This window comes from Thunnus albacares, chromosome 2, assembly GCF_914725855.1.
Source record: "Thunnus albacares chromosome 2, fThuAlb1.1, whole genome shotgun sequence".
NCBI classification, from domain to species: Eukaryota; Metazoa; Chordata; class Actinopteri; order Scombriformes; family Scombridae; genus Thunnus; species Thunnus albacares.
Window position 1 is genome coordinate 13,265,896 of NC_058107.1, and position 27,593 is coordinate 13,293,488.

The window sequence follows — 27,593 nt, forward strand, 5'->3', positions numbered from 1 at the left end:
CTGGAAACACATGACGGCAGGCACATACTGCACTGACACTGTAGGTCCAACTCGATATTTTCTGTCAAGACTTTCATTTTAAACCGAGTCACAAAACCAAAACTGACCCAGTTTGTCCATGCCAGGACCAGCGGTAACAGCTAAATAAAAAAACAACAAAACAACCGCACAATCGCTTCTCTCTCTCGATGGTACAACGTCAGGGCGGGCGGAACAAACTTCCAAATCACAGGGATGGGCTGATGCATAGCAGGCTGTGGACGTTTCGTGTACAGATCGTTTCCAGAGCAACGCGCAAGCGTAAAAACAGTTTGTTGACTGGGCGATGTGTCACGCGACAGTACTGTGACACTGTTGTTTTTTTTATGTTGACTTCTAGTTCTCCTTTGTACAAAGTATTGATTTAAGGCGAGACAAAGTAAACATTTGAGCGGTAAACATTATCTAGTTTAATGGAATCAATCGAAGAACACAGGGACGTGTTTAAATAATTAAAGGTAATGTATAACCAAACTCTTATCAAGCTATCGTTAAGCTAAAGCTAGCTCACTTACTTGTGGTTTGTACTAGCTTGAATTACATGTGATAAGAAAGGGGGCTCTTCCTTGACATTTCAAATGTTGTGAGTTCGGTACCGCTAGTTGTTTTCTCTGCGTAAACAGTGATGACAACGTTTGACTTACCTGTTTAACCTCCTCAATTACTTTTCTTGGCAGGTTTGAACTCTTACTAATCAAGAAGGAACCAAAGCCAGTGTGTTGGTTGAGGATGGCTAACAACAGGGATGCCGGTGAGAGCACCCCTCTTTTGGACTCAAGTTCTGGAGACAGTCCTCCACCACCATCAATTTTCCAGGGAAGAAGACTAGCATGTGCTGCCATCCTGCTGGCTGAATCATTGGAAAGGATTGCATTCTATGGCATCACGTCCAATCTTGTCCTGTTTCTCAACAGTAGCCCCTTTTATTGGGAGGGCACACAAGCAAGCCAGGCACCTCTCATGTTCATGGGAGTCACTTACCTGATCTCACCATTTGGAGGCTGGTTGGCCGATGCATACCTTGGGAAATTCTGGACAATTGCTTCAAGTTTGATCCTATATTTTCTTGGCATGCTATTTTTCCCTTTCATTTCTAATGATGACACCAGGACCAGACTATGTGGTGAAGAGGTGGCGTTTCCTGTGCAACCTGCTGAGTGTCTGAGTACCAACAGTACCCCTCCAAGCAATGTCACTTGCCCCATTCGGGCACCATATTGTGGCCCAGTAGTCTACAGTGGACTGTTTTTAATCGCATTAGGTGTGGGTACTGTGAAGTCCAACATCACTCCGTTTGGGGCAGATCAGGTAGAGTATGAAAATTATTACATTCACATTTCAAACTCTGCATTAAACTGTAAACACTGACATGGAGTTCATTATAGGTTAGAAAGTCTTTGAATGAGATCAGTCTCCTGACATAGGCCTATATAAGATTGGGTATGCAGTGTGACATAACTGAGTCAGACATGTGATGAGATTTCTGTTTTAGCATGACAGTTCACTTAGACATGCATTCCCATGACCATCATGGCCACCGAAATGTATTTTCCCTTATAAAGTTCACATTAGCACACACACACAGACATACACACACACAAAAAAAACCCCAAGAATGATGCTGTGAATAAGAAGAAGAAGTGAAACACAACACATCTGCCAGTTTGCTGAGAAAATACTGTAAAATTACCCAGAAGCACCTCAACAAGAGGCAGCCAATGAAATGAAATTGAAACATTGATCAATAGGGTCATTGTTTTTCAAAATAGTCAAACAAGAAGTGGGTAAAACCTTTCAATGGAGACTGGCAGGGCGAATATGATTAGTTCTTGAGCCTACCACGCTCATTACATGCTTTTCACGATTCTATCAATGCGTCTTTTGATCATGTTCAAACACAACATACGCAACATGAAGCAAGATCCATACATTGGAGGGAAGCAAAAGAGAAACACAGAAAGGAATACATCTTACAGCAGCCTAGAAAAGTTAAAATCACAGCAATATAAGGAATAAATCAGGGCAAAATTATTATGACATATTATGACATTACAAAACATGATGTGCAATTTTTTCAATGAGTGCTGAATTTGATATACAATAGCTATTGTATAAAGGCAATAGTGAAGTTTCAGTGAAAGTCCTGAATAAAAGGAAGTGGGAGATGTTAAAACTTGAAAATTGCTCTGTTTGAGTAAAAGTAGAGGTCAAAACTCTGAAACGTGCCGCTTGATATCTAAGAATTAATGACACAATATTGCAGAGTGAAAATTGTGTCAATGTTGTCAGTTTCCTGATAAATTGTGCAACTTGAGCATAACCGTGTCAGGTTACAGATCTACTCAAGCTGCACACCGGACCAGGATAGATGCACCTGTGTAGGCAGCTGGTAAAGCTGAGATATGAAATCAAATCAGGAATCAGAAGGGAGGAAAATATGTCATTTATGTGATACACCAGGAAAAACAAATTGTGCCCCTATTTTGTATATGATGGAGGGTCAACACTGCATAGTAAATTAAATACTGATATTGTCATCACATAAATAACAGCTGAAGGGAGCACTACCACTCATTTCCTGTGTAAAATACACCCTGCTCATGATGTTTGTATCATTTTAGACACATGACAATCAGGTGGTCAGCTTGAGCCTTATGATGTATTCTGTAACTGACACTGAACAACTGCAATGAGGAGCTCCAGGAAGATTTATGCTCATCATCAGCTCGGTAATGTCGTGACATTATCTCGCCAATAGTTAATTGTGGCTGTACCGCCGCATTTTTTCCCTCATATATATAAAAGACATATCCACTTCATCACACATCGATAAAATCTTTTCTGCCACCGGGATAACTGCATGTGGAATGGCTCACTGCCATTGTGAGAATAATATTATTTGCTTGCATGGACATTTAACTGAATTTATTGCAGTTTTGGTAAGCCGATGGTGTAGGCTATCATAGCAAGTCATGTAAGAGTGCTTAAAGTCATGGCAAGCAGATCAAGAATAAACAAAAAAAAAATGCTGTTTATTTTGGTAATCCCTCCCTTAAGTCAAACAAAAACCCTCTACACACTTACACAATTTTTATACTTGTTGTATTAAACTTAAACTAATTTCATATGGCTATAGACATTTATTTTTCTGTGTTGAATTAAATGTTATGTCATGTTTCTGTGAGTTTCAGCTTGTGATCGTTGTTCCTCTTTGTCAGTGAAACTTATTTTTTGTAGCTTATGTTAGTCAGGATTTTTTAAAAACTTGTTCCCTTAAAATATATAATAATACAGTATGTAATATATAATTATGTTGTAGTTTTGTTGCCTGATGCAACTGCAGTTTGAATGCTTATGGTTTGGTCTTTCTGGAATTAGTTGCATCATGTTACTTTGAAAACTTCCATATCAAAGTGATGTTACATTCTCCCTGTACGGTGGACGAACTGGCAGTTACATGACTGGTTGTTGTCTGTACTGTGTCATATCAGGTCAAAGACAGAGGACCGGAGGCCACACGCAGATTCTTCAACTGGTTTTATTGGTGCATCAACTTAGGAGCCATCCTGTCACTGGGAGGCGTGGCCTACATCCAGCAAAACATCAGCTTTGAGCTTGGCTACATCATTCCCACCGTGTGCCTTGGGGTTTCCTTCCTGGTCTTTCTCCTGGGCCGAACTGTCTTCATAACCAAACCTGCTGATGGCAGTGCCTTCACAGATATGTTTAAGATTCTGAGCTTCGCTTGCTGTTCCAAAAAACCCAAGGAGCCTAATCTGCTCCGGTAAGAGCAGCTTATCACCTGTGTTGAGGGCGTTTTATGTGGTGATGGAAAACCATATCATAAAACACTATTGTCAGGCAATAAAAAGTGGTAAAAATGCACTGAATGACTAACAGCATGCTCACAATAACTGCAGTGAAGCAAAGCATTCATAAATCTGAACGGGAAGGCTCTTTCCAACAGTGTAGCAAGTATTTTTGAGTTTAGCGGGATTGTGACTGATCCAGCGGAATAACACAGCTAGGTGTTGTTGGTAGACCTTTATATTAAAGCCTCTTTTGATCCCCCTGTATAATTTTTTTTCTCCACTGGTCCAGGCATTCATCTCCTTTCCCTGTGGTGGAAAGTTATTCTCAAGAGCTGTTACTTGACTTTGAACCAAAGTAGCGCAATCAGTTCAAAAACTTGACATTAAATATTTTAAGTTGGCCAGTCGCGCAGCCTTTCAAGAATTCCTTATTAAGGTATTTTCTCCAGAGATGGGGATTATAGGCTTTAGAATAAAATTTCTTTCCTTTCTCTAGAAGTGCTGTTCTTTAAGGGTAAGATGTTCATAAAAAAAGCAGATTAAGGCTCTCACTTCAAGAGTTTAGTATAATTCTAGTTAATTTAATATTCATTGATTGTTTATTTTATGCTGTTGATCACACTGTAGCTTTAGTGTTTTAATTTGTTTCCTTTTTATTCCTTTGAAGCAACAAACCAACACTACTAGATGGTGCCAAAGTGACCTATGGAGGGAAATTTCCAGAAGAGAAAGTAGATGAATTGAAAGCCCTGGTGAAAATCCTCCCTGTTTTCCTAGCCCTTATCCCATACTGGACTGTGTACTTCCAGGTAAGTTAAATCAAAATTTATGAGGCATATTTCACACAACCGCACCTGAGCAGGCAAAGACGAGGGCAGACAAAAACACAAGATGAAAAACATGAAGGAATTTTAATATAGGAACATCGGCTTTCTGGATGCGGAAATGCATAGCCATGTGTTAATATGAGAGAAGATTATTTTTCGTTTCAATATTGGAGGAGAATGGTTTTTGTGCCAGACATCCTGGTGATCATAAAGTGGAGAATTACTTCATGCTGGGACTCTAATCTCCTTATTGTATTGCAGATGCAGACAACGTACATCCTGCAGAGCCTCCATCTGAAGATTCCTGATACTGCCTCGAACAGCACTGCTGACTCCCACCAGGTACACTTGAGTGGAGAAATTCAGTCAGATTACCTGTTTCTTGTTTAATAAAAAAATAGCATCAGTGTAGCAACATGTGGCTTGACATTATTATTTGTTATTATCAAAAAATGTTAAACAAATATTGTATATTTCAGCACAAACGTGTTGACTTTAAACCACCAGTGTGGAGCTCTAACCTGCCTCTGTATAATAAAACTAGGTTTGAACTAGATTTTTCACAGCTGAAACTAAAGGAGTCACTAGGTCACTGACACACAATGGTAGGCAACAGCTGGAGGCAGCAGCATAGGTTTGTAATGCCTTGGGGATTAAGTCAGAAGCTAACTTCACAGACTAATACCTCGCAGATTAGCAACCTGGCTGTGATTGTATTTCTCCACCGCAGCGCCTCCACCTGATTCTTCCTGACTAGTGTTGCTGGCATAGCTGTGTCTCGAAAGATTGTATGTTGAGTTCTGGAGGGCTTTGATGGCTGAAACCCCCTCAGTTACTCTGCATGGCAGCGCTACTCCTTAGAAGTCAAAGGTTTAAAAGTGATGAAATTGGAATAGACTAGGAAGTGCAGAATGTATATAGCACAGGTGTTCTGCTTTTTGAACAGGCATGCTTGAGGTGTTAGTGAAGTGCACTGACTTCATGGAAATGTGAAGTGAAACACTTGCCTTTAACCACCCAATCCAATCTAGTGTTATATATATATAGCATTTATATATATATATACTTCACAATAACATGGAGTGAGACTTATGACCCTGTGAAACCATCTGACATAGTTTTGTTTACTCATATTTCACTGTGTCTAACTGTGTTTAAGAACTTTATTGGCAGGTTGTTTTCTTTCTTCACATATACATCTAGTCTCAAAAATGGAACTAAGCCTTTTCTCACACCTCTCAACATCAAAAGGGAAGTGAGATTAGATACCTCTGTGATTTGCTTCCTCACCTCACCAGACACATTTTAATGGCTAAGCTGAACGAATACTGTCTCTTCGAGGAAACGGAGCCCATACTAATATTAACGGGAGGCAGGAGTGAATGTGTTGTAATTATTTATGATTACGTTTTGCTCTGAGATTACTTCTATGCAGTGGTAGCGTGTATGTCATGTCTTAATGCTTGACTACATCATTACATTACATTTTGTAAGGAATGTGTTCGTTTTCTTTCGCAATTAAAATACCTGATTGATTTATCTGTATGGTACCAAGTGACACACGTAGTGCAGTAGCTTGTAAGTGACATCAATTCACAACCCCTTTTCAAAGATTACATATTTCTGTAATCTTGTGAGCATTTAGAGCAGAGTGATGTGTTTGCCGTCTCATGTTGTTTAATTGGAGTATTTTTAGATGCCTGAAGAGGTATTTCACAGTATTTCACCAAAAAGAAAACAAAGGTTCAAAACAAAAAATTGACTCCTGCACACTGCCTTCATTCATTCACTTTCTTTTTTTTTTTCTTAAAACCAAACCAAAGCAAAGACAGAAATATATTTTATACTAACTTGTTAATTATCTGCTAACCCAACCCATTATACAAAACAGTGTTCAACCTTGGTGTCTCTTTTATAAGTGGGTTCGGTTAAGTTTGCATTCCTACTGCTACCTGGAAGTTTCAACCATTTCTTCATTATTTTTAGCTGTGTACTTTGGCTTCTCTGCTTACTTCATAACTAGTTTTCATATACTGTCAATCACGGCATGTAGTGTTGATTTTATATATGGCTCAGGTGTTCTGTGGAGTCAGCCTGCCATAGCTGGTAGTTTATTGGTTATTGTGACAATAAATATACTGAAGATCAGCTTCATACCAATTTATAATCCCCTTTTTCTGTTAATTTTCCTTATAAATGCAAAAAGTATGTGAATGTAATTTTGCTATTTTTTTCAGATTTAGTTGAGTTACTCCACAATCTTCAACATACTGCCTGGTAATTGCAGAAGTATGCCCTTGGGTACACATACCCCTAGTTGAGATCACATTGAGCATATATGCATACAGTATATATGTACATAGGAAGTGGAAGTGGAAAAAGCAGAACACCATACCCTGCCGCAGAGACCATATACCAACACTTCTTGTTCATGCCAGGCTTTCTTTGGCAAAGGAAAAATCTCACTTAGTACTTTCTATCATTTTGAATATGATAATGTGCAAACAAGGAAGGAAAATGCTCTTTAAGGAGCTGTGTATAGATTGCCAGCGGTTACTCCAAGAAATGGAAATTCAATTTGAGAATAAATGATGCTATCAGAAGTGTTAAACTAGAGACACATCAGGAGCTCAGATGGCACTTTGAATTTGAATTGCAAAAAACATCTCTAGTTGTTTGCAGTCCTTCATTGCTCACCCAATGAGATATTGCCTGAACTTGTAGATACTTTATATGCTCAAAATGATTTTTCTTTCTGACTGATATGTCATCCAGTCTATTTGCACAGTGTAATTATTCCTTTCATAGATTACACTTTATGGTAATAGATTTAGATCTATGCTAAAAACTTATTTCTAAACCAAATAAGTGCATTTTGTCTCATATACTAAATGCACATTTCTTAGATAAACATTTTTAAAACAATGTTGCTACTTCTAATACTACTACTACTACTACCACTACTACTAATACTACTACTACTAATAATAGTAATAGTATAATTCTGCTATATATTCTCTAATAATTAATTGGTTTGCGTATGTGCCTTCTTTACTGTAATTGAATTAATATTTTTCATGTCATTATGTTTGGTTTTGACCACCTGGGGGTGCCAAAGCAATATCAAGCCCAAAGTTCACACACTCATACACACATGCACACTCATATGCATACAAACACTTGGTGGACTGTGTTGGAATGCGCTGACATTCTCCGTAGTTTTCATGCTTTGTCGCTTTTTGCACAGTTTTATCCCATCTTTCTCCTCTGGACCCCCCAGATGACGTTCCGCTTCCCGGCAGCTTGGCTCACCATGTTTGACGCAGTGCTCATCCTTATGCTGATTCCCCTTAAGGACAAAGTGGTGGACCCCATCCTGAAACGCCGCGGCCTGCTGCCCTCCTCTCTGAAGAGGATTGCAGTGGGGATGTTCTTTGTTATGTGGTCGGCCGTGGCAGCGGGTGAGTGCACTAACAGACATGTCCTCTCGGTGCTGTCACATACAGTAAGTAGGCCAGACAGACACCAAGGAAGCAAAGTTAGTGCTTGTTTTCTGTGGTAAATGCCACATGAAATCAGTTTTTCCAAGGCAACAGGCGATGCAGCTGTAGTGCTACATCTGAATTATTTCTTCATTTTAATTTTCAACACTGGCAGACTTTTGAAACATGGAACCAATATGTCAGTGCCTCACCATCAGTGGTATAAATATGACATATGTGGAATATCGAGACATCTTTCAGTATGGTCTATGCCTTTACTGTGTCATTTATTTTGTGGGACTCAGCAGATGGTGTGTCACAGATGTGTTAATTTTCCCTGTATCAAAACATCACTTTTCACCTGGCAAAGGGAAAAAAAAAAAACAGCCCCAGAGTTTTGCCTTTTTTCCTCACCCTGTAGAGCACAGGGGGAGCTGTGGCATCTCACTTTTTGGTCCTGTATAACTGCACCCGCATGCCACAGCTCTGCTCAGTCCTATTCAGTTCCAGCCTGTGGATTATTTTGGAAATCAAGTCTGAGCCCAGCCTGTCAGCGGGTGCTGCTGCAATGATACATCCAGGCTAAAATGTTTTGAGAGAGACAAGCCTGGAGGCAAGAATAAAGCAAATCACTAACACTCTTGAGAATCACTGCACATTATATTTTCAGAAACCACTGCCCTTTCTCCTTTCGCAGTTGCACAATACATCTGCCACACAGAATATGAACATTTTCTGTCATTAATGACCTTTTAGATATTGACTGGTGGGCTTCAAGCAGTTTGCCAATTGACTGTTAAACATGCACTGAATCAAATTTGACAACAATTGTGAGGCATAATTACATTTTTAGAGTGTATATTAATATTGTTTTCATAAAAATTAAAACAAAGACTAATTAGAAAAACCTGAAAAATACAGATTTACTTTTTCATAATTAAATTAACTTCTAAAATGCCAATTAGAGGTCTGGGCAGGCCTGTTCATTGTTTCGAATAGTTTCACCTAATAATTTTTAAAGTCCCCCTCCACTCTAAATATTTTTTCTTTTTTCTACAGTTAAATGTTTGAGCTTCACTCTGTAGAATGATGTATGTGCAGAGTTTGACACTAGAAGGCTGTTTTCACTTTCATCTGCTGAAAGTGGAAAGTTTCTCTGTGCTCATTGAAAATCCAATTTTAAGGGGTGGGCCTACGAGTAGGATTTGTGACATCAAACAAATAGTTTGGTAGTAGTGTGATGTGGAAATGTGAAGCCTCCAGTGCTCAAACACTGAAGATGGACTTCATAGTGAAACAACATCCTAGTTAAAGAAACAAAAAATTTCATATTTATAGATTCTAGCATTTTTAATGAGGGACACAGAGTAGATTTAGTTTTAAGGATTTTAACAAGATAATTTAACCTTTTTTGTAGAAAAAACATGTCAGACACAAATTATTATGCAAAGTAGAGTATTTTATATACTATACTACCACTAATTATTGCCTCTGCAGTTGTCTGACAGAAGAACCAGATCAATGTGTAAAAGGCTGCATGATCAACAGGCCATTAATTGCAAAACATAGTATTTGTGGTTCATGAAGAGCTGCTGCACTCCGTGATTCAAGCAGCTGTATGTAAGCGGTGAGTACAATCCATAGACTAAATGCATGATCTAAAGGTTAAAGGAAATAGTACCCGTCTAAATATCTGCAGTTTTTGTTTGTGTTTTTATACATGAGAGAGTGAGAAAGTGGTACTGGAATGACTCTATGCCTTACTTTACAGGGTATTGACATGTTGACGGGGAGCTGAGAAAGTTTGGGGGAGAATATTTTGATGGTCTACTTTGAGAGTTAACAAAGCCTGACTTAGCCCATCAAAAACATCCTTTTCAATCAGTGTGATGTAGTAAAAGGTCTATTAAGCAAATCTAATGTGTCTACTTTTCAGTCCAAAGTAATATTTTCTTTTCAGCGCACTTGAGCATTTCTAGACGGAAAGGTGCTTTAACATGTTAATTTCTGATTTTGGAAAGCTACTCAGGTATCTACTTTTCCATTTGGCTACTTGAAAGAAAGTGCAATCCTTGCATTTGAATTCAGGCAAAATAAATTCTGAATATTGCAGAAAGCAATTTGAAGTCCTGGGAGTGGAGAGAAAGGGTTTACGATGGTGCAGTGGTGTGGGCATTGGTCACAGAACAGTAGGTGAATACACAACTAGTGTGCAACACAGTCCTGACCTGGATTTTAAAAGACAAATGGGACGACTGGATCAAATCTGTACAATAATGTGCTTTGTGCTATTGAGTAATAATGATATTAGAACTGTTTCTGTCATGCATCATAGATATTTCAACATTTATTCATCCAAGAATGATTTGCTGAGACTGTGTGCTGTTTATCCGCAGCATTGCCTTGCTTCACATTCATTCAGTTACATACTCACTGACTCCTGGGAGCTGCCTTACACTGTTATTATGTTTCAAACTGCATTTCCCTTGGCTGGCTTTCTGCATGTCCTTAGTGCTTATCTACATCTGTCCACTAACTGAAATCATGTTGTCCAGAGACTGACAGATGGATAGTTGTGAATGACCAAGTGTGGCATCTTTTGCCCAGAGAATAGTCAATCCAACACGTCGCGCTGTCAACCTGCCACTCTGTGTCCACAACATCGGCTGCACCACTGCTGTTCAGAGTTAGAATCACTTTCATCACCATGTGCAAGCAATGTGCAGGAATTTGTCATGATGACATTGGTGCAGTTATATTTCACAGGGTTTGACGCAAGGCACAAGGACGGCTGGACCTCCTATGCAGTGCAAAGGGACAGACGAAGACACGCTGTCATGTGGACACTCTCACTGTTTCTGATCCCCTTTTCATTTATGTACAATGATCCCAGACTTCAACCACACACTGGGGCCAGCTCTGAAAAGCTGTGCTGACACTGCTTTTGATGTGATGTTTTTTTTTTTAGCATGTTTTATCACATTCTCTTAACTTTATATGCTAATCTCCTTTGGTTAAAGCTCAATGGCTTTTAGGTGTCTCTTTTTCATAAAGACTGGAGCAGAGTTGCCAGGGATCACACTGGGTTGTCTGATGTGTGATGTTTAGTGAGAAGCGGGGGGGGGGGGGGGAGTCTCTGTTTATAGTGAGAGACTTGCTCTGGGCAGCCCAGTGGCCACACTGCCTGAGATGGACGGCTGGTATTATAGGATAGTCGGATTACAAGGCTAGAACTCCTCTCAAATACAGCATTAAGTGTAGTTGGATGCTGTCTCTGGGAGTTATCTGGAAATAGCCGCTGGTTACATGATAATAGCTATCGAATAAAGCTTTAAGGACTCGGCAGCAGTTGATGACAACTGCTTGGCTGTTATTATTGAACCATCTGCACTGGTCCATTACTAACTGCCACAATATAGAAGCGTGCAGATGCGATCTTAATGAAGTGTAAGCGTAGCCTTAAAACTAGCTAAATCCTTAATGGACTGTCACTGAGTCCTATAACTCTTGCAGTGTTTGGCTGTTTGTTGGTGACATGGATTTCAGAGTGATATTTACTTTGAGTGTCTTCATCTTAAGTGTGTATTAAGAGTCTTTAGATTCACCCTTGCCCTGTTTGCAGAATTATAGTTTATATATGTGTGTGTTTCTGTTGTTTTTCCATTTTTTTACAATACCCTCAGCTAACTGTGCTATTCCACACTGTTTTTGTGTCTGTTCCCTCAGGTATTTTGGAGACCAAACGCCTGGAGATTGTCAAATCAAATGGTACTATTGACCAGGTGCTTGGCAACGTTGTCTACTACGCAGCAGATTTACCCATATGGTGGCAAGTGCCTCAATACGTGCTGATAGGAATCAGCGAAATCTTTGCCAGCATTGCAGGTACAGTTGTTTGACATCTCCTGTGGAATTTAGAGCTATTAGAAGCTCTGCAGTCAAGTAGACATTAATATTCATATGATTCAGACTAAAATACTATATCCTCCAGTGACGAGCCTGAGTGGTTGCATGGTTCGAGCTGGTCTCAATTACCTTCACACTGAGCCACTCTGAATGGATTGCAGGCTTTAAACTGTAGTGCTCATTCTTTTCAGCAGAATGCAATGAAGACTAATGTGTAAACCCTTTTTGAACAGTTTACTTGATTCATTGCCAGACTGCACCAGCGTAATCTGTTTGTGGGTTGTAGTCTAAAGTAAATAGCCCAAGACGTCGATCGATAATTGATTATCCCGATTTTCTCACAGCACTGCAAGACATAGTCCAGTAATGGGACATTTTATAAATAAGGTGTGGATAAAGTAACCTTTTAGGATTGAAACGATGATGGAAGCTGTGACCTCGCTCCAGCCAGTGACCGAGATCACATTAGCGCTCTTCCTCTGCTTGTCGTCCAAATAGATAATAAGATGGATAAATACATAGATATATACTTTATACTGTGTCGTGTAACCCTGAGGGTGTAGCAACCGCGGCAACACAATTACCATCATGACCTCAACTTCTCACCTCAATGTTCTATCACCTGATATTTTGACATTTACCACCATGAACTCTATGAAAAATATTTCCCAGCATATGAAATGGCAGTTACAATGTATGTCTTGCCCTCACCATCACACATTCTCACACTCAAGAAAGATAATGCACAAACTGTACTGACATACACTGTATTGCAAGTCTTACTGTTAATTATCCAATTAGCATACTTCCCCAGGTGACGCACTGTTCATTAGGACATATTACACTTGAATACACAGACAGTGACGGTATGTTTAATCATCAGTTAATTATCAGGGTGCTTACAGTTACAGTCACATGTAAAGAGGCAGATAATGATTCTTAAACATCTTTATAAGAATGCTATGCATCTTGTTTATGCTGCACTGTACAGCCTAATGAATGCAGAAACAAAAGAACAGTCCTTGGTTCACTGTAAAGCCTGCAACGTTTTACAATACAAACTGAAACTGTCATATTCTCACAGACAATATAACAAGTTAATGACCAAAAAAGCCTTGCATTGGGCTTTAATCACTGCAGGGAATGCAAACCTCCAGGAAGAACTTGTCAGATGTTTTGCATGATGATAGGAAATGTTTTTCATATTGCAATAGTGATATTTATCATCAAAGAGTTTTTTTTTTCTGGAAATTAAATTGAAAAACGAGTAAAGACAAAATAATCTTAAAACAAGGTCCACTTACAAGCTTTTTTCAATATGTTTGATGACTACTGAGCCTATTATGAAACCGTTTATAGGTAAAATAACAGTTGAGAATATTACCTTTGGCTAATCTGGTGAACTGAATACCTGAAAAATCTAAAACCTTTTAAGAATGCAAGAATCTTGTAGGATCCAATATTGCCATGAAGTGGCCCTGTTTATTGATTTGAGACATTGCCCCCACTGGCCTAATACAACTGGAGATGTTGCTACTCTGGTATAAAGGGTATAAAAAAAAATCTCTCACTGTACAGCACAAACAAAATTTGATTTATCTCCATTGTATTTGGGGTGACGGCCAAAGTTCCAAAGGCAGATATCTCAAATCCTCAACACATAAAACCAACATATCGCACTTTAAGACAGTCCTAAGCTTTATATTAACCATCCTCCCAATTCATTAGTCACCTTAGAAGCTGTTGCTGAGATCTTTTGTGAATAGATTTTATCTTCGAACTACTAACAGAAGTTAGAGAAGAAGAAAACATTAAAACTTCTTAGAAATACACAATACAGCACTTGGATTACTTCTTCACATTAGGAATGTTTGTGAATATATCTCCAGGTCTGATTTAAATTCAGAGTGGTCTTATTGTTGCTGCTCAGATGATTCACTCCAGTAAATACCATACCAAACCACTCTTAGACACACGCTCATCAATATGAAGCCACCCGTAGTCCTTCACTGGAAAATTAGCAGTGTTTGCTTTCCCTGGAGAAATAGATTCCTTGTTTTTCTCCAGAAAAATGATTTAAAAGAAAAGCATTGAATCAAAGCAGAAGCAGGTCAGAATAGTTCATGCTGGAACTGACAGCTGCAAACTTCCTCTCTGATACTTTACAGAAACTGCTCAGCAAGCCAGCTCTCATTTCTTGTGAGCCCTGACCTAAAGAGGAAATGCCATTTCATTAAAAGCTATGAGAAATAAGGGCGCATTGCTCTAGTAATACAATAATGTGACAAAATGAGAAATTGCTCTAATGTTGTATCAAATCCTTGCTGCAAAATATCTGACAAGAATAGAAACAACAGCAACAATATTCTCTTTTATTAAAAGAGGGGTCTGTGAGAGATGCTAGAACTGTGCACAACAAAAAATCTGCCTTATATTGTGTTTATCTGTCTGTTTTCTGTCTGTCTTATTTTTTTCTGTCTTACTTGATGTCTTTTCCTCTGCATCAGGGTCACAGCTTAAAGCCTCAATTATCTTAGTGATTTGAGTTTGTTAAGGCCTCTGGCTATGATTGAGTCATTCTCCTATTACTACGGGTTATGTTGTGGTAGGCTCTTCTATATAGCACTTGCTTTATTTCTATATCAAGAGTGAAGATTGAACCATTAATATTTAAGACTTTTTTTCTCGCTTTAGTGGAAGAATTGTCTAGCCCATCCAGTCACTCCAGGGTTTTTGAAATGAATGTACATTTGTCTTCTTTAAGTTTAAAATCCATGGGTACTGAAATTTGTTTAATAAGTTCAGGTATGATAAAGGATTTTAACAGAAGACTCCTATAAAACACTGGAATTCGCACAAAACTATGCAGGTCCCTATGAAAGTCAAATCCAGACATAACAAAGCTATAGGGATCCCTAAAATAAATGTACTCCATGCTATCCCACAGGGCTCATGTCAAGGAAATCTGGCTGACAGAATTGTGACATATATCTGGTAAAGAGGAATATTTCCCCTTAGTCTTCCACTGTTTGAATAAATCTGTTTAAAACCTCTGGTGCCATCAAGCTTCTTCGCTGCAATCCCCAGTCTTGTAGGACAATGAGTAATTTTTTGCTCCCACAGAACCCAGCAGTGTCTGCTCTCAGGCAATAAGAATTTGCAAAAACTTAGCAAAATTATCCCCTACAGTATTTTTAATTATGTATTGCTCTTTTGAAAATGTTAAAGGCTAATGTTATTTTCTAAGAAAGAAAAATCACCCCTCCAACAGCGCCCTTGGGAGATGAAAAATTATATACACATTTGAAATTCAAAAATTCTAAATTTTCCTTTTTTTCTTTAATAATTCTGCCTTTTGGTCGAGAAAGGTCAAGCTGTTTGTTCTGTGTGTGGTGGAGACATGAACGTCACTTTGACTGTATCTTGAATTATTGTTTTCACAGATAGACAAGGGCTTGATTTAACATAATGTTGCAACGTTGGTCCGTGTTGTTCCCTGTGCTGTGCAGAGTTGTATCTTAGAAGCTTCAGCAACCTTTGCAATCCCCTGTGATATGCACAGCTATTGACCAGTGTTTGTTGTTATCAAAAGGTTAGCTTAGGATATAAACAAATATATCGCTGTGAACTTCTAGAAAGGTCATTCATGTTTTCCACTGAGTAATAACCTTATGTTTGCCATGCTCTTACCTCATGCCTTTTCTTATGAAGCTTTTTTTTTTTTAAGCAGAAGTAGCGCAGGTATCTGTAAGGAAACTGTTCGTCACATTAATTTGTTCTATGTCCCTCTCTAAGGAAGGTCTTAAAAGGCAAACGTATTTAACCGCAGCCTTCTAATCTCTCCTGACAGATGTAGCTATAGGGCCTCATTTGAAAAATCACGTTTGAGGTGCCATGAAATTATCAATGTCCGCTTGCAGGCAGACAGATCACTAGGCAAAAAAAAGACACAGATTTTATGTATTTTATTCCCCTCATCCTCCACATCTCTTTCTTTTAGGTCCCTTGCCCATTTTCTCAGTTCTTTTCTTTTCTTTCATAACACAGTAAATACCAAGTGATGTCTTTTCCAGAAATAACTGTTTTTGAGACCAGTGCATAGCAGACTTGATACCCAACAATGGCACAACAGAACAGTGCCACCATGGAAAATTTGCTGCCAAGCAGCTGCTGAATAAGCCTTGTGGTCTCACATACAGTATATTAAAAGCAAAATAGTCGCTGACAACAAAACCCACCATGTTTCATACATATATTGAACAGATGAATGGTGTTTTCTCCACTATTACAGACAGTATATGTTCAGGTAAAGTATATGTCTAAAAAGCATGATAAAACGAGCTACATTACACCGGCTTTCTCTTCTATTTGCTACAGTTCACAACACGTAAGCTGTCGTTACACGTTTCATGCCTGACACATTCCACAAAGAAATGAGCAAATATCTGTTGACTCTCTTTGTTGCAGGTCTGGAGTTTGCCTATTCTGCTGCCCCTAAGTCCATGCAGAGTGCCATTATGGGGCTCTTCTTCTTTTTCTCTGGGATTGGCTCCTTTGTGGGCTCTGGTTTGTTGGCTATTGTGTCCATCAAGGAGATTGGCTGGATGTCATCACACAGAGACTTTGGTAAGAGATGAAAAAACTTATACACTCAACTTAACAACTGAAAGCTTAACATGTTTTCTAATAAGTCAGTCATTAGTCTGTACCAGTTCCATAACAATATCTGACATAATCTTGAATAAGGAGCTGTGAAGGCTGGATGTTAATGGAGTTGTACATATGAGTGCTGACAGAGTTGCTCAGAAACAAGCAATTGCTCTAATTGGTGTAAGACTCCTGTTGTGCTTGTTATTGGCCTCATAGCCATTTGACATGCATGCAGAGTCATGGGATGCCTACGTGAGATTACTTTGTCTGCGGTTGAATTTGAAGAATGATGCTGCTCTTGTCAAAACATCTTCAGCAGGGGGATGACTGATCTTTGCTCATACAATTCTCTCTGGGCTGTCCAAACACCACCTCAACTGAGCATCACAGTTGTCAAACCTGCTGTTACATGTCCATTGCATGTAGAGTGCATTATTGACTTTGCACATCGACCGTACATGTGGACTGGTAATAGAATTGTTGGTATCGATTCAGGATACAGAAATTTATTTTCTAGGGACATACCGTAAGAATATACATAGCTCGTGCTGATTTAAAATCCACTTAAAGACTTTGTAAATTAGACGCAGAGAGGGTGGGGACAACATCCTGTGCAGTTCTCTTGTTTTAAAAGTGTTTCCCATAATAAATAGACATGTCAGACTAACGACAAAAGGTTTGTGTAAATCTGTCCAAGTGGTGGAATGAATAGCGCGGTGGTGGCAGCAGATGGATGGGTTCCCTAGCGAGAGGAGGCTCCCAACCCAGATGCACTTTTCCCTGAGCATGCGGTAAATAAGCCAACACTGTAAATTGTTTACACACAAACACCTAATAGCTCATTAATACAGTGTGCCGACAGGTAGGGAGGTACTTTTGATGATGTTAGCACTGGAAGACGCTTGGCACGCTTCATAAATCTATCCTTTGCTCAGCCTTGCTTCAATTGAGGGGCAGTTAAACCGGAGTCGGATTGCCTGTAAGACTTCTTTTGCTTTCCAAAACAAGTCATTTAAAAGGTGTGCTGAAGAAATGGAACAAAACATCCTCCTGGCCACTGATAAAAGACACATTGCACAAAGCTTAGGCATTAAGTACAGTAAGGAATTGTGCAGTTAGTTTTTTTGTGGCTGTTTTTCACAGTTTGTTGGATGTTAGCGTCTTCCAGATCTCATGGCTCTCTAGGTGGAATGGTTTCAACTTATTTCCATGGCTGCAGGCAAAATGGTGTGCAATAAACAGCATCTTGGGTGAGCTGTGCTGAGTTGTACTGAGCTGTACGGGCCTGAAGACAGATGAGCAACATTAATCACAGACTGGGGGTCTGATTACGTAGCCCTGCTCCTCTTAAGTAAAGCTGTCCCTGTAGCGTTGACATGGAGATGGCACTGCTAGTCTGGCATCATACTGGTGGATGCTCAGCTTTTCTGTCATGCTTTCACTTCACCCCCCCCCCCCCCCCCCCCCTCATTCTGCACAAAGTAATGTTAGTCAGCATAGGTAGAGTGTTTCATAGAGTCCGTAGAGTCTTTTCTTCGTTATGGTGTTCCTAGCTGGTTTGGAAAGTGGTCAAGCTCAAAGCTGAAATTCTTAGTTTAGTAAAGTTGGCAGGGAAGGTCATATGATGCCCACACACCATACCCCAACCACTCAAGCCATTTGTGAGCAGTTGACTATTCGGCAGCCCATTAGGATTTTACTGACACTTCTCATGTGGTGAACTATGTGATAATGGATTCTGCTGAGAGGCATAGGGTCCCATTGTGTAGGAAGGAACTAATGGAGGTAAAAGGCAGTCAGAGAACCGTGGGATAGTTCTCACTATTGTGTGTTTGGCTGTAGCCGTGCAAATGAAATGTACTTGTATGTTTTAAAAAGCTTGTAATTTTAACAATTAACACAATTTGTGAATAGTGTGGTTGTGTTGTAGTCAGGCCAGTGTTTTAAAATGTTTTTTATGTATTAAGGGTGTTGTTTTGTGGCATGCTTGTTTTTAATGTAGCAATTCCTTTCATCCAATATTAATGGAAAGTTTCAAGTCTGTCTTATAACAATAGTCAGGTGCCCATATGTAGGCCTACACTGAAACTTATTTTTTCTGCTGTAATCGTTCCTCTTGTTCATAATAGACATCAAGAACTTCCCAATGTGCTTTCATTGTAAGTGATGGGGGACAAAATCCACTGTCCTGGTTTTGTGCAAAAATGTATATATGAGGCTTTAGCATCCAGAATAGTCAATATCTTACAAAGTTAGTCTTTTTGGTACCAAATTCCCTTGTTTTGCTACTAACCTCTCACCTCAGCTCAACAGGGAAACAGTCTGAGGAAACACACAGAGGGAATTTTGTATTGAAGTCTACTGAAAAGCATTGAAAAAACTCAAACCGCTGAAGCCTCATAAAATTTTCAGATAAACTTCTAAATACATTTTTGCACAAAACAAGGATTGTGGATTTTGTCTGCCAAGTGCATTAGAAGGTTGACCCTTTAATAGCCGTTACCAGCAGGAGGGATGATTACAGCGAGCAAAATGTCCTTCAATGTTCATATGAGCACCTGAACATTGTTTTAAGACTTGAAAAATTGTGAACCTGTCCTTTTAAAAGAATAGTTTGATATTTTGTGAAATAAGCTTATTCGTCTTGTAGAGAGTTAGATGAGAAGATAGATAGCACTCCCATATGTGTTTGTTAAATATAAGGCTACAGCCAGCAGCCAGTTAACATAATGTACATAAAGTTTTAATTAGTGAGCTTTATCCATTCAAAAAGAATATCTGATGTTGTGAACTTGTAATTGTCTAGCCGTTAGTGGTGTGTGTATGCAAATGAACCTTACAGACCGTCATGCATAGCCGGTCGAACATATTCTTGTTTGTTAACCAATTAACGGTTAACCATTGACATCCCTACTTTGAACAACTAAGCGAATCTAATGATCCTAATAAGAAGTTAACTGTTTAGTCCCACAGTGTTTGGTGTAAGCTCAACAATTCTGGGACCTTACTGAACCCAGTGGGTGGCTGAAAAGAATTCTTTATTTGAAATTGTTGCTGTAATTATTCAACCCACCCCCATGGACAAAAAACGGTTGTACAGGAATTCTTTTTTGCAGTATTGAGGTTCTAAATGTGTTTTACCAACAATATGAAACCATCTGTAAAATAAATGCTATAAAAAAATCCTTTCAAGTTCAAGTCAACACATATAGCATTACTTTTTCGGAAGAAAAAAGATTCCTCTAAGTCATTTCATGCCAGCCTCTGGTTCTTTGATTCTTGAATGTCTGCAAGTGAATAACTTTACCATTTAGCATATGGGAGTGAATGACCACATACTGTATGTAACTGACCGCCCATGGCATAAGTCTGTAGAGCTGAGCAGAGCCACGTCTGTTCTCAAACTTTAAACGTAGTATGATTATGTGTGGAAATTATTGATCCTTCAACCCTTTAATATTGGTATTTCATATAGGCTACTGTAGGCCTGGCCAAACACCATCTCTCCTGTCAAAGGCAGCCTGGTGGTGTTTTATCATAAGCCAAGTCAATCAAAGATCAACCTTTATTCTTTTCACAGGCATATCCTTTATACAGAAGAGGGGTTTTGTTTCTAGAAAATGTCTTTTGCTGCATTCAATTTACAACCCTTTTATGTATCTGTTCAGTATCTTTAACTCAAATTAAATGGTTTTTGTGAGCTGCCACAGACACGTGACAGGAAATGGCCTTTTCTTTGACCAGTGCTCAAGTCCTGGACTGATCTTATATCACACGTCTGGAACGTGTTAAGACATTCAGAGTGAGCTGACATTCGCATATCCTGCTCATGTAGTGTTGGATCACAGTCAGTGAAATGTCAATGTTTTAATGTAAGCCTTTAATGTCAGATCTGGCAAATTTAACATGGACTCTTATTCTGTTTGAAAATGTAACTTTTGGTGGGCATGTTAGACATGTCAGAGGTAAGAACGTGGGTTTCAGCACAGATTAGAAGGAATCATAAAGTTTCATGAGCGAGTGGAGAGCTGCAGAAAATGACTATATTTATTGCCGAAACAAACATGCATTGATTCCCTCTCTGATTTCATTCTGAGACCTTGAATGCCTTGAAGCACTAAAATATTGGGTCATTGCACTGAAGGTCTGGATCAATTGATCCATTTTCAAACATTAAATTGATATTGACCCGTTTCATCTGGACCCACATGATATGCTCTCACACATTCGCAGGTAAATTGTCCCACAAGTTATACCACTCAGATATTAGATAGCTGACCTCTTATGTATGGGCATTCGGTGTAATCACAACCCGATCATTTAAAGACTCAGTGCTGAAAAACAGGACCTCTAAGAAGTGAAAAATGGTGTAACAATAAGGCTTGTACCATAATAATCCACTCTGATTGGTTTGTACTATTTCCCTCCCTTGCTCAGAATTTGCCTTTAAAATAAATGTCAAATATTTATGGGCTTCGTTAATGTTTTTTTTTTTTTTCGCAGCCAGTCCTTGTTTAGTCTTTTGCTGCCGTAATTAGCCCTCCATATTTTCGAAAGTGCTTAGCAGCCAAGTGGGCCCTGGGGGGTGGAGGCTTAAAAGGAGGAGGTAGAACCTAACTTAATGTATAATGAAATTAGAGCAAGAGCCGTTACAAAATTGAAACCTTGCACAATTTTCAGGACTGTTCCAAAAATTGGATGTTTTTTTTTTTTTTTGCCAATCCTTTTTTCATTCCTTGGGACCTTGTTAAGAGAGAAGTTTTGAAATCTAGAACAAAGTTTGAGATTCAGTCATCTGTCGGAATAATCTTAAAGCTGCAGTAGCAACAGTTTTTCATCATAAAAACTTCACAAAATCAGGATTTGTTAGGTGCCTGGGGACATCTAGTACCTACCCATGAGCGAACTCAGAAAGTGTTGAATATGTTGCAGTAAATTCTGCACTTATTTTCATACTGTCACTGATCATATTGTACTAAAACCTTTACCAGTACAAATATGTCCTCTCTCTTCATTATTTGTATTAATAAGAACATTCTGCACACCTTGCTTTGGTAAGCTCCACTACTCTGTTAATTAAGACTGCAGCGGGAGACTCTTGGTTTACTATCTGTTAAAGTGAGTTATCGATTGAACATGCAAGCGCCCTCGTCCCAGATGCTCTACCCTTTTCCTCCTGTGCTCTCCTGTTAACAACATTGTTTTGCACTTCATGAATTATTCAAAGAGCACTTTAGTTTTTGATCTATTTCTCACAACTTAAACCTTTGACCAGATTTAGATGACAGCAAAATAAGTTAAAACTGTGACGGGGGTCAAAGTGTTTGTCAGGGTTTTCCATTTGCCACTCATCTCATTAATGCTCTGGCAGAACTTCACAGTCGTCCGCCAGCTCTCTGTTCCTAGATCAAAGGTTTCAAGCTATATAGTGTAGATGGCCCAGTGCACAGAAAATTGACAAAGAATCAGTCCTGTGCGGTGCATCCTATCATCATGATGTTCCTTTATTCCCCTCGATTTCTAATTATCCTCAAGCGCATGCACACAACAGAGAGACTGGGAAAAGAATTATCTATTAGCACAATACACGCGATGACATTACAGAGTGTGATCTGCTCTACTGATCACAAGTGATCATGCAAAGCTCTGGGATCACTTGTTTCAAATGACTTAATCCTGCTCTTTGATCAGCAGCAAAGGACGCCCTGTTAAATCATGTACAAGGGCATGAAGCCTTCTATGTTAGCCAAGGATACCTAACGATACACCACTGCCTTTAATGCAGTGATACTATACCTGACCTGGGTGAGGAAGTTTCATGTTTTAAACAACTGTTGCAATGAGTTTACAGATTGTGTTTAGGCATATGGCCAGATTTATGTGCATATTAACAGAACATACCTGACTTTACATTATTCTTGAAGGACCAGTGTTTTGCCGCTCTGTGCCACATGGTTTTCTTATCGGATTCATAGACTTTTAGCATTTGTAGTAAGTGTTTAAGTGATAGTTTAACATTCTGGGAAATATACTTATTTGTTTCATAGTCGAGAGTTAGATGAGAGGATAGCTACCACTCTCATATCTGTACTGTAAATATTAAGCTAGCAGCCACTTAGCTTAGTGTGGAACAAAGACTAGGAAGAAGAGGGAGTCAGCTAGCTAGATAGATAACAAAATACAGCAACCAGCACCTCGTGTAACTCTCAGCTAGACAGCGAATAAGATTATATCCCAAAATGTTGACATATTCCTTTAACATCACTAATGTAATACTTCTATAAAGTTTTGACATCTTGCAACATCTGTTGTATAGCAGGGCTGTTACGTTTTATTCAAAATTGAAATTTTCATTCAAATGTGGTAAAAAAATTAAATATTCCAACTGTAATGACCTTGTCAAATTCAACATTGCACTACGGTCTATTTGTGCAACAGACTGCTTGACGTAGTTTGGCTTGTGGTCCAGCAGAGGACCACAAGCCAAAACTCACAATCAGCCTGACTTATTGCAAGGCCCATTGACATATCAGTAAACTAAGCTAGCAACATTATGTTGTTTGCTAAAATGGATGACACTTGCGACCAAAGCTGTGCTGAAAATCACAGCACAAAGCATCTGAGAAGTAGTGTATGGAAATATTTTGGGTTCTAAAATTATCAACGAAGATAAGGCTGTTTGCCAACCACACCTGCCAGCTTGCCACCCAAGTGAGAAGCGGAGGCCTCAAACGAACAGCGTCAACTGTACAACCTTGTCTGACTGCATCACGCTATGTGGGTTCCGTACGAATTAAATTGAAGATTTGTACAAACAACCTATTTTGCTACAGCGCACTTTCTGGATTCTTACTATAAGGATTTGTTCAAATTCAGCTGTTTAGTTAGTATAAGAAGCGATGACCTCAACCGCACTGTTCTGCCTTAATGTGTTGTCTTCTCTTCAAAAGTGAGGCTTTAAAAAATACAAAATCCACCGTTTCTGCTGTGATCATGTACCTGCATCACACTGAACACATTCCAAAAGAATTCAATAAAATAGCCAATGAAGTCCGGTCTGAAATAAATGTTAAAATCTTTTTGTCCTTTTTTTGTGTTCATAAGCACCATCTCGACCCAGCAGTCTGTTAACTTTAAACGGACAGGTGTAATTAGACTGCACTCGAGTACATTCACCCACACACCACACACAAACTCTCCTCACCATGTGAATAGGCAGGAGTTGAATTGAGAATTGCCCCCATATCTAATTAAAATCAAGCCTGCTTCTCTTTCTCCGGCTCTTTATTCAGTGTGACAGCTCGACATGGAGAAGCTAATAGGAGCTTTCTGAGGAAGACAGCAGATTGCTCTGGGGCTTCACATTTACTCGTTTGACGATAATGTAGGATGTAAGCTATAGGTATCTCTGTCCACCGTTGAAACGGTGCCTCACACAGAACCTGTTACATAAAACAGGAATTTTCTTCAATATGCTGTAGAAGAAAAAGGCACCCTTCAAAGGCTGGCTCTCCCAAAAACATCTCCTCTTCTAGCAAAGTAGTACACAGCATCATCTCACGCAGTTGGCTGCAAAGTCAATTGGTCTGCCTGACATGGTCAAGAGGAAAAAAGCCGCTCTAATGCCAATCCAATTGTCTCCGTACTTGAACAGTGGAGACAATTGTATTGTTGTCAGCTTTGCCCTTCATGTAAAACCCCAGCAAAGCGAAAACAAGATTTGTTTAGAGCTTTCCTCTTGAGGTTAATCGCTGAATATGGACGAGCTCTTCAATCAACAGTGCAGCAAATGTTAAGACAGTTAGAGCCTGAGTTTAAAGGCTGCCGGTTGAATTCCCCAGACCCAGTATGAAAAAAAAAATGTGGTTGTGGAATGTCAAGAAGTGGCGTTATTCCATTTTTAGATGCTTGCAACTTACTCTATGTCCTTAGTTCTGTGTGTCGTCCCCTCCCTCCTGTACACAACTCATACTTCAGTCCCAGCAAATCACAAAGGAAGCATCCGTTTATTTTATTTATTTATTTTTTTTGGCTACCTTTTATTGCATCCTATTCCCACTAGGAAACAAACTGTCCCTTTAATACCGATGAAAGACTCCCTGGCTCGAATCACAGCTGAGGGCCCACATTGTGCTGTTATTTCTGATGCTTCAGTCAACAATACTGCCTTTCTATATCAACACTGAAGTGTGAGGTCAAGCATCTTCACTTTCAGAGGGCTTCAATGTGGTGAGATGAGAAGTAACAAGCCCCCCTGCTGAATCCTAATTCCTGACAGAATCATGTTTTCCTGCCATTCTCACTTCAAGACTGCCTTTTATGTCTAGCAGGAACACAGGAACCTGCCATAGTCACAAACGCTTGTGGCCATTTACCTTTGGTTTTCTTTTAACATGGAATAATGTCCCTCTCTGAATATGTCATGACTGATTCTTTTGTTCCTCAAATTTCCATATTTGTCATTAGTGTCATCTGAAGGTCAGTCTTACTTCTCAGCTGTTTAGAGTGTCACCTAAATATTCGATATAATAATGCCTTTGTTTTCTCTTCCTAGGTAATATCAATGACTGCTCTCTGCACTACTACTTCTTTCTTCTGGCGGGGATCCAGGGCGTCACCTTGCTGGTCTTCCTCATTGTTTCTGTCAAATATGACAAACAGAGGGCCAGAGCAGGAAGCCAACGGCAGAGACACATCTCCTCTTGACCCCAACAACAAGCCCCATAGTGTATCCCTCTCACCGTACCTGCCTTTCCCGGTCAAATCACACAGTGCCCAAAGAGCCTGTCGAATAGGTACTTACTAATCAAATCCTACGACGTCACCACTGTAAAACGTTTTACATTTAAATATATGTTTCTTATTTAAGTTTGTTTTAGCTTGTAATCAGGGATTCTTTATCCTCTTTTTTTTTATAACAATAATGGTTTCACATCACTGCTGGATGTACAGGTACCACTGAAAATATAGAGATTAATACAGGAGTCATGTTTTTAATTCATTTCTACTGTACTCTGTTACTCCTGTGTGTTTACTCCTATTACCTTTCTTTGATCATTTGCACTTGACTTGAGGAGTGGTGCCATAAAAATACAATATCTAGATATTTCTAGTCTTGTTTAGTTGTTTTTAAAGTGAGATTTTTACTTTTTGTTTTCTAGCAATGTCTTATTTTTGCAGGAACTTTTATGCTAACCACTTTTCTTGCTGACCTTAGTATGACAAATGATCACTATTTAGTCAAATTATTTACAGTATTTCTGGACATTCATCCACAGTCTGAAATTGGGGTGTTCTATGCATTAAGCGTACTTGAATGTTAGCGTTATTCTTTATTTATGTTTATCCTCTTTGGGCTGCAGGAGAGCCTCAAATACCTATGCAGCAACATCCAAGTTGTGAACAAATTGAATGGGAAATTAATACAGAGGGTAATTTTATGTTTATGTGTTGGTGCAGATTCCCAGAGGTGATTGCTGTTATTGTTGAGACAGAATTGGGCTTTTTTTGTTTGTGGAGATTCCAAATGAACACACTGCAATTTATATTCAAGTAATCAGATCTAATATTCAAATCTAATATTTGGAGAAAAATAAGTATCCCACGTTTGTTTCCACTGCCTGTGATTGCATATTGTAAATCCACATAAATCCACCCAGTAAATCCAGTATAAATCCACAGACAGCACCATACATGAATAATGATAACTCCTCATGTTAAAAATACTCCATGACTCCTTTGAAGCTTCAGAGCAGTTTTTTTTTTTTTTTTTTTTTTTTTTTGGTCAAGCTGCAAAGCTGCAAGTCAGTGTGACACAACTAATTAGAACCTAACCTTAAGCTTAATAGGAAACCTTGAGTGTAGCTCTTAAAATATCTGTGGCATTAGTGCTTGGATCGTGATAAAAAATAGTTTTTGACTTGATAAAATGACAAGAATGAAAAATGTAACTCATTCACATTTACATCTTTAGCTTTAAATTTAGCCATAATTACAGTATTTCTTGTCAGGAACTTTTTGCAGTGTTGTTATGGTTTTGAGGCTTTGCCAGAAAATCTTAAAAAAAGAAGCATCTGTTTTGTTGTTGTATTTATTAGACTGTGATACATTTGTTTTAACTTTATATTTTTAAGAAGAAAGATACTTCCTGTGTGTGTGATTCTTCAAGCCTCCAAATAAGGTACAGCACAAGCTACAAAATGGTATTAAAACAAGAAAACTCTCAGGGCTCGAGGAATAGTGTCAAGTGTAACTCTCCAGGAAAAGTTAAAAACTGCCTTTGGGAACTCAGATCAGTGTTTACCCTGTGGTGTAAATGAAGGTACATTTGTTGTCATAATACATAAAAACCAGAAGCTATCTTGCTGACAGTATGGGATGGTTAATTTTAGTTTGTGTTTAATTGTTTGGATAAATGGATATTCCTTGTTTTATTGCATATTTTATATACACTTGCTGTGTCATCTCAGTCCTCTTACAAAGATTTGTTAAAGGGGACCTATTATGCCTTTCCTTATTTTCTGTCATATACAGTATATAATGTTACAATGTTGGATGTTCATATTAAACTGGTGAAAGTGTCAAACGTATGTAGTTGTAATCCCTGTGAGCAAAAAGCACCAGCTTCAGACTGCACTGAACGCTCGGTTTCCAACATTTTTTTTTTTCTACTTTCAAACTGAGCTGATGTCAACTGGTGACGGATTTCTTAATATGCTCCACACACAGCGTGCCCACAACTGCTGCAGTGTTTGTTTGTCAGCTGCTCTTGTTTGTTAGTGCTGGAGTTCACTGCTCCGCTCCACTAACATTATCGTGTTTTTCCATTATTTTAGCGGTAGTCACGCTGAGCCATGACTCGAGTCGAGCTGGCATGC

At 38.9% G+C, this 27,593-nt stretch overlaps 1 protein-coding gene across 1 annotated transcript; it reads left to right on the forward strand.

The window, feature by feature from the left end:
• The first annotated feature begins 320 nt into the window (after nt 1-320).
• Nucleotides 321-27,305, forward strand: slc15a4 (solute carrier family 15 member 4). The gene is made up of 9 exons (XM_044366459.1): nt 321-497; nt 717-1,347; nt 3,531-3,823; nt 4,519-4,660; nt 4,940-5,020; nt 7,959-8,139; nt 11,887-12,045; nt 16,534-16,692; nt 25,271-27,305. Exons 2-9 carry the CDS (start codon nt 769-771, stop codon nt 25,420-25,422), a joined length of 1,746 nt encoding a protein of 581 aa, XP_044222394.1. The 5' UTR covers nt 321-497; nt 717-768; the 3' UTR covers nt 25,423-27,305.
• The last annotated feature ends 288 nt before the right edge of the window (nt 27,306-27,593 follow it).

Excerpts from the sequence above, each read along its gene's own strand:
- slc15a4 (XM_044366459.1), top strand. The coding sequence starts at position 769 with ATGGCTAACAACAGGGATGCCGGTGAGAGCACCCCTCTTTTGGACTCA. Across the intron at positions 4,661-4,939 it reads ACTGGACTGTGTACTTCCAG|ATGCAGACAACGTACATCCT; the intron begins GTAAGTTAAATC and ends ATTGTATTGCAG. Across the intron at positions 5,021-7,958 it reads GCACTGCTGACTCCCACCAG|ATGACGTTCCGCTTCCCGGC; the intron begins GTACACTTGAGT and ends TGGACCCCCCAG.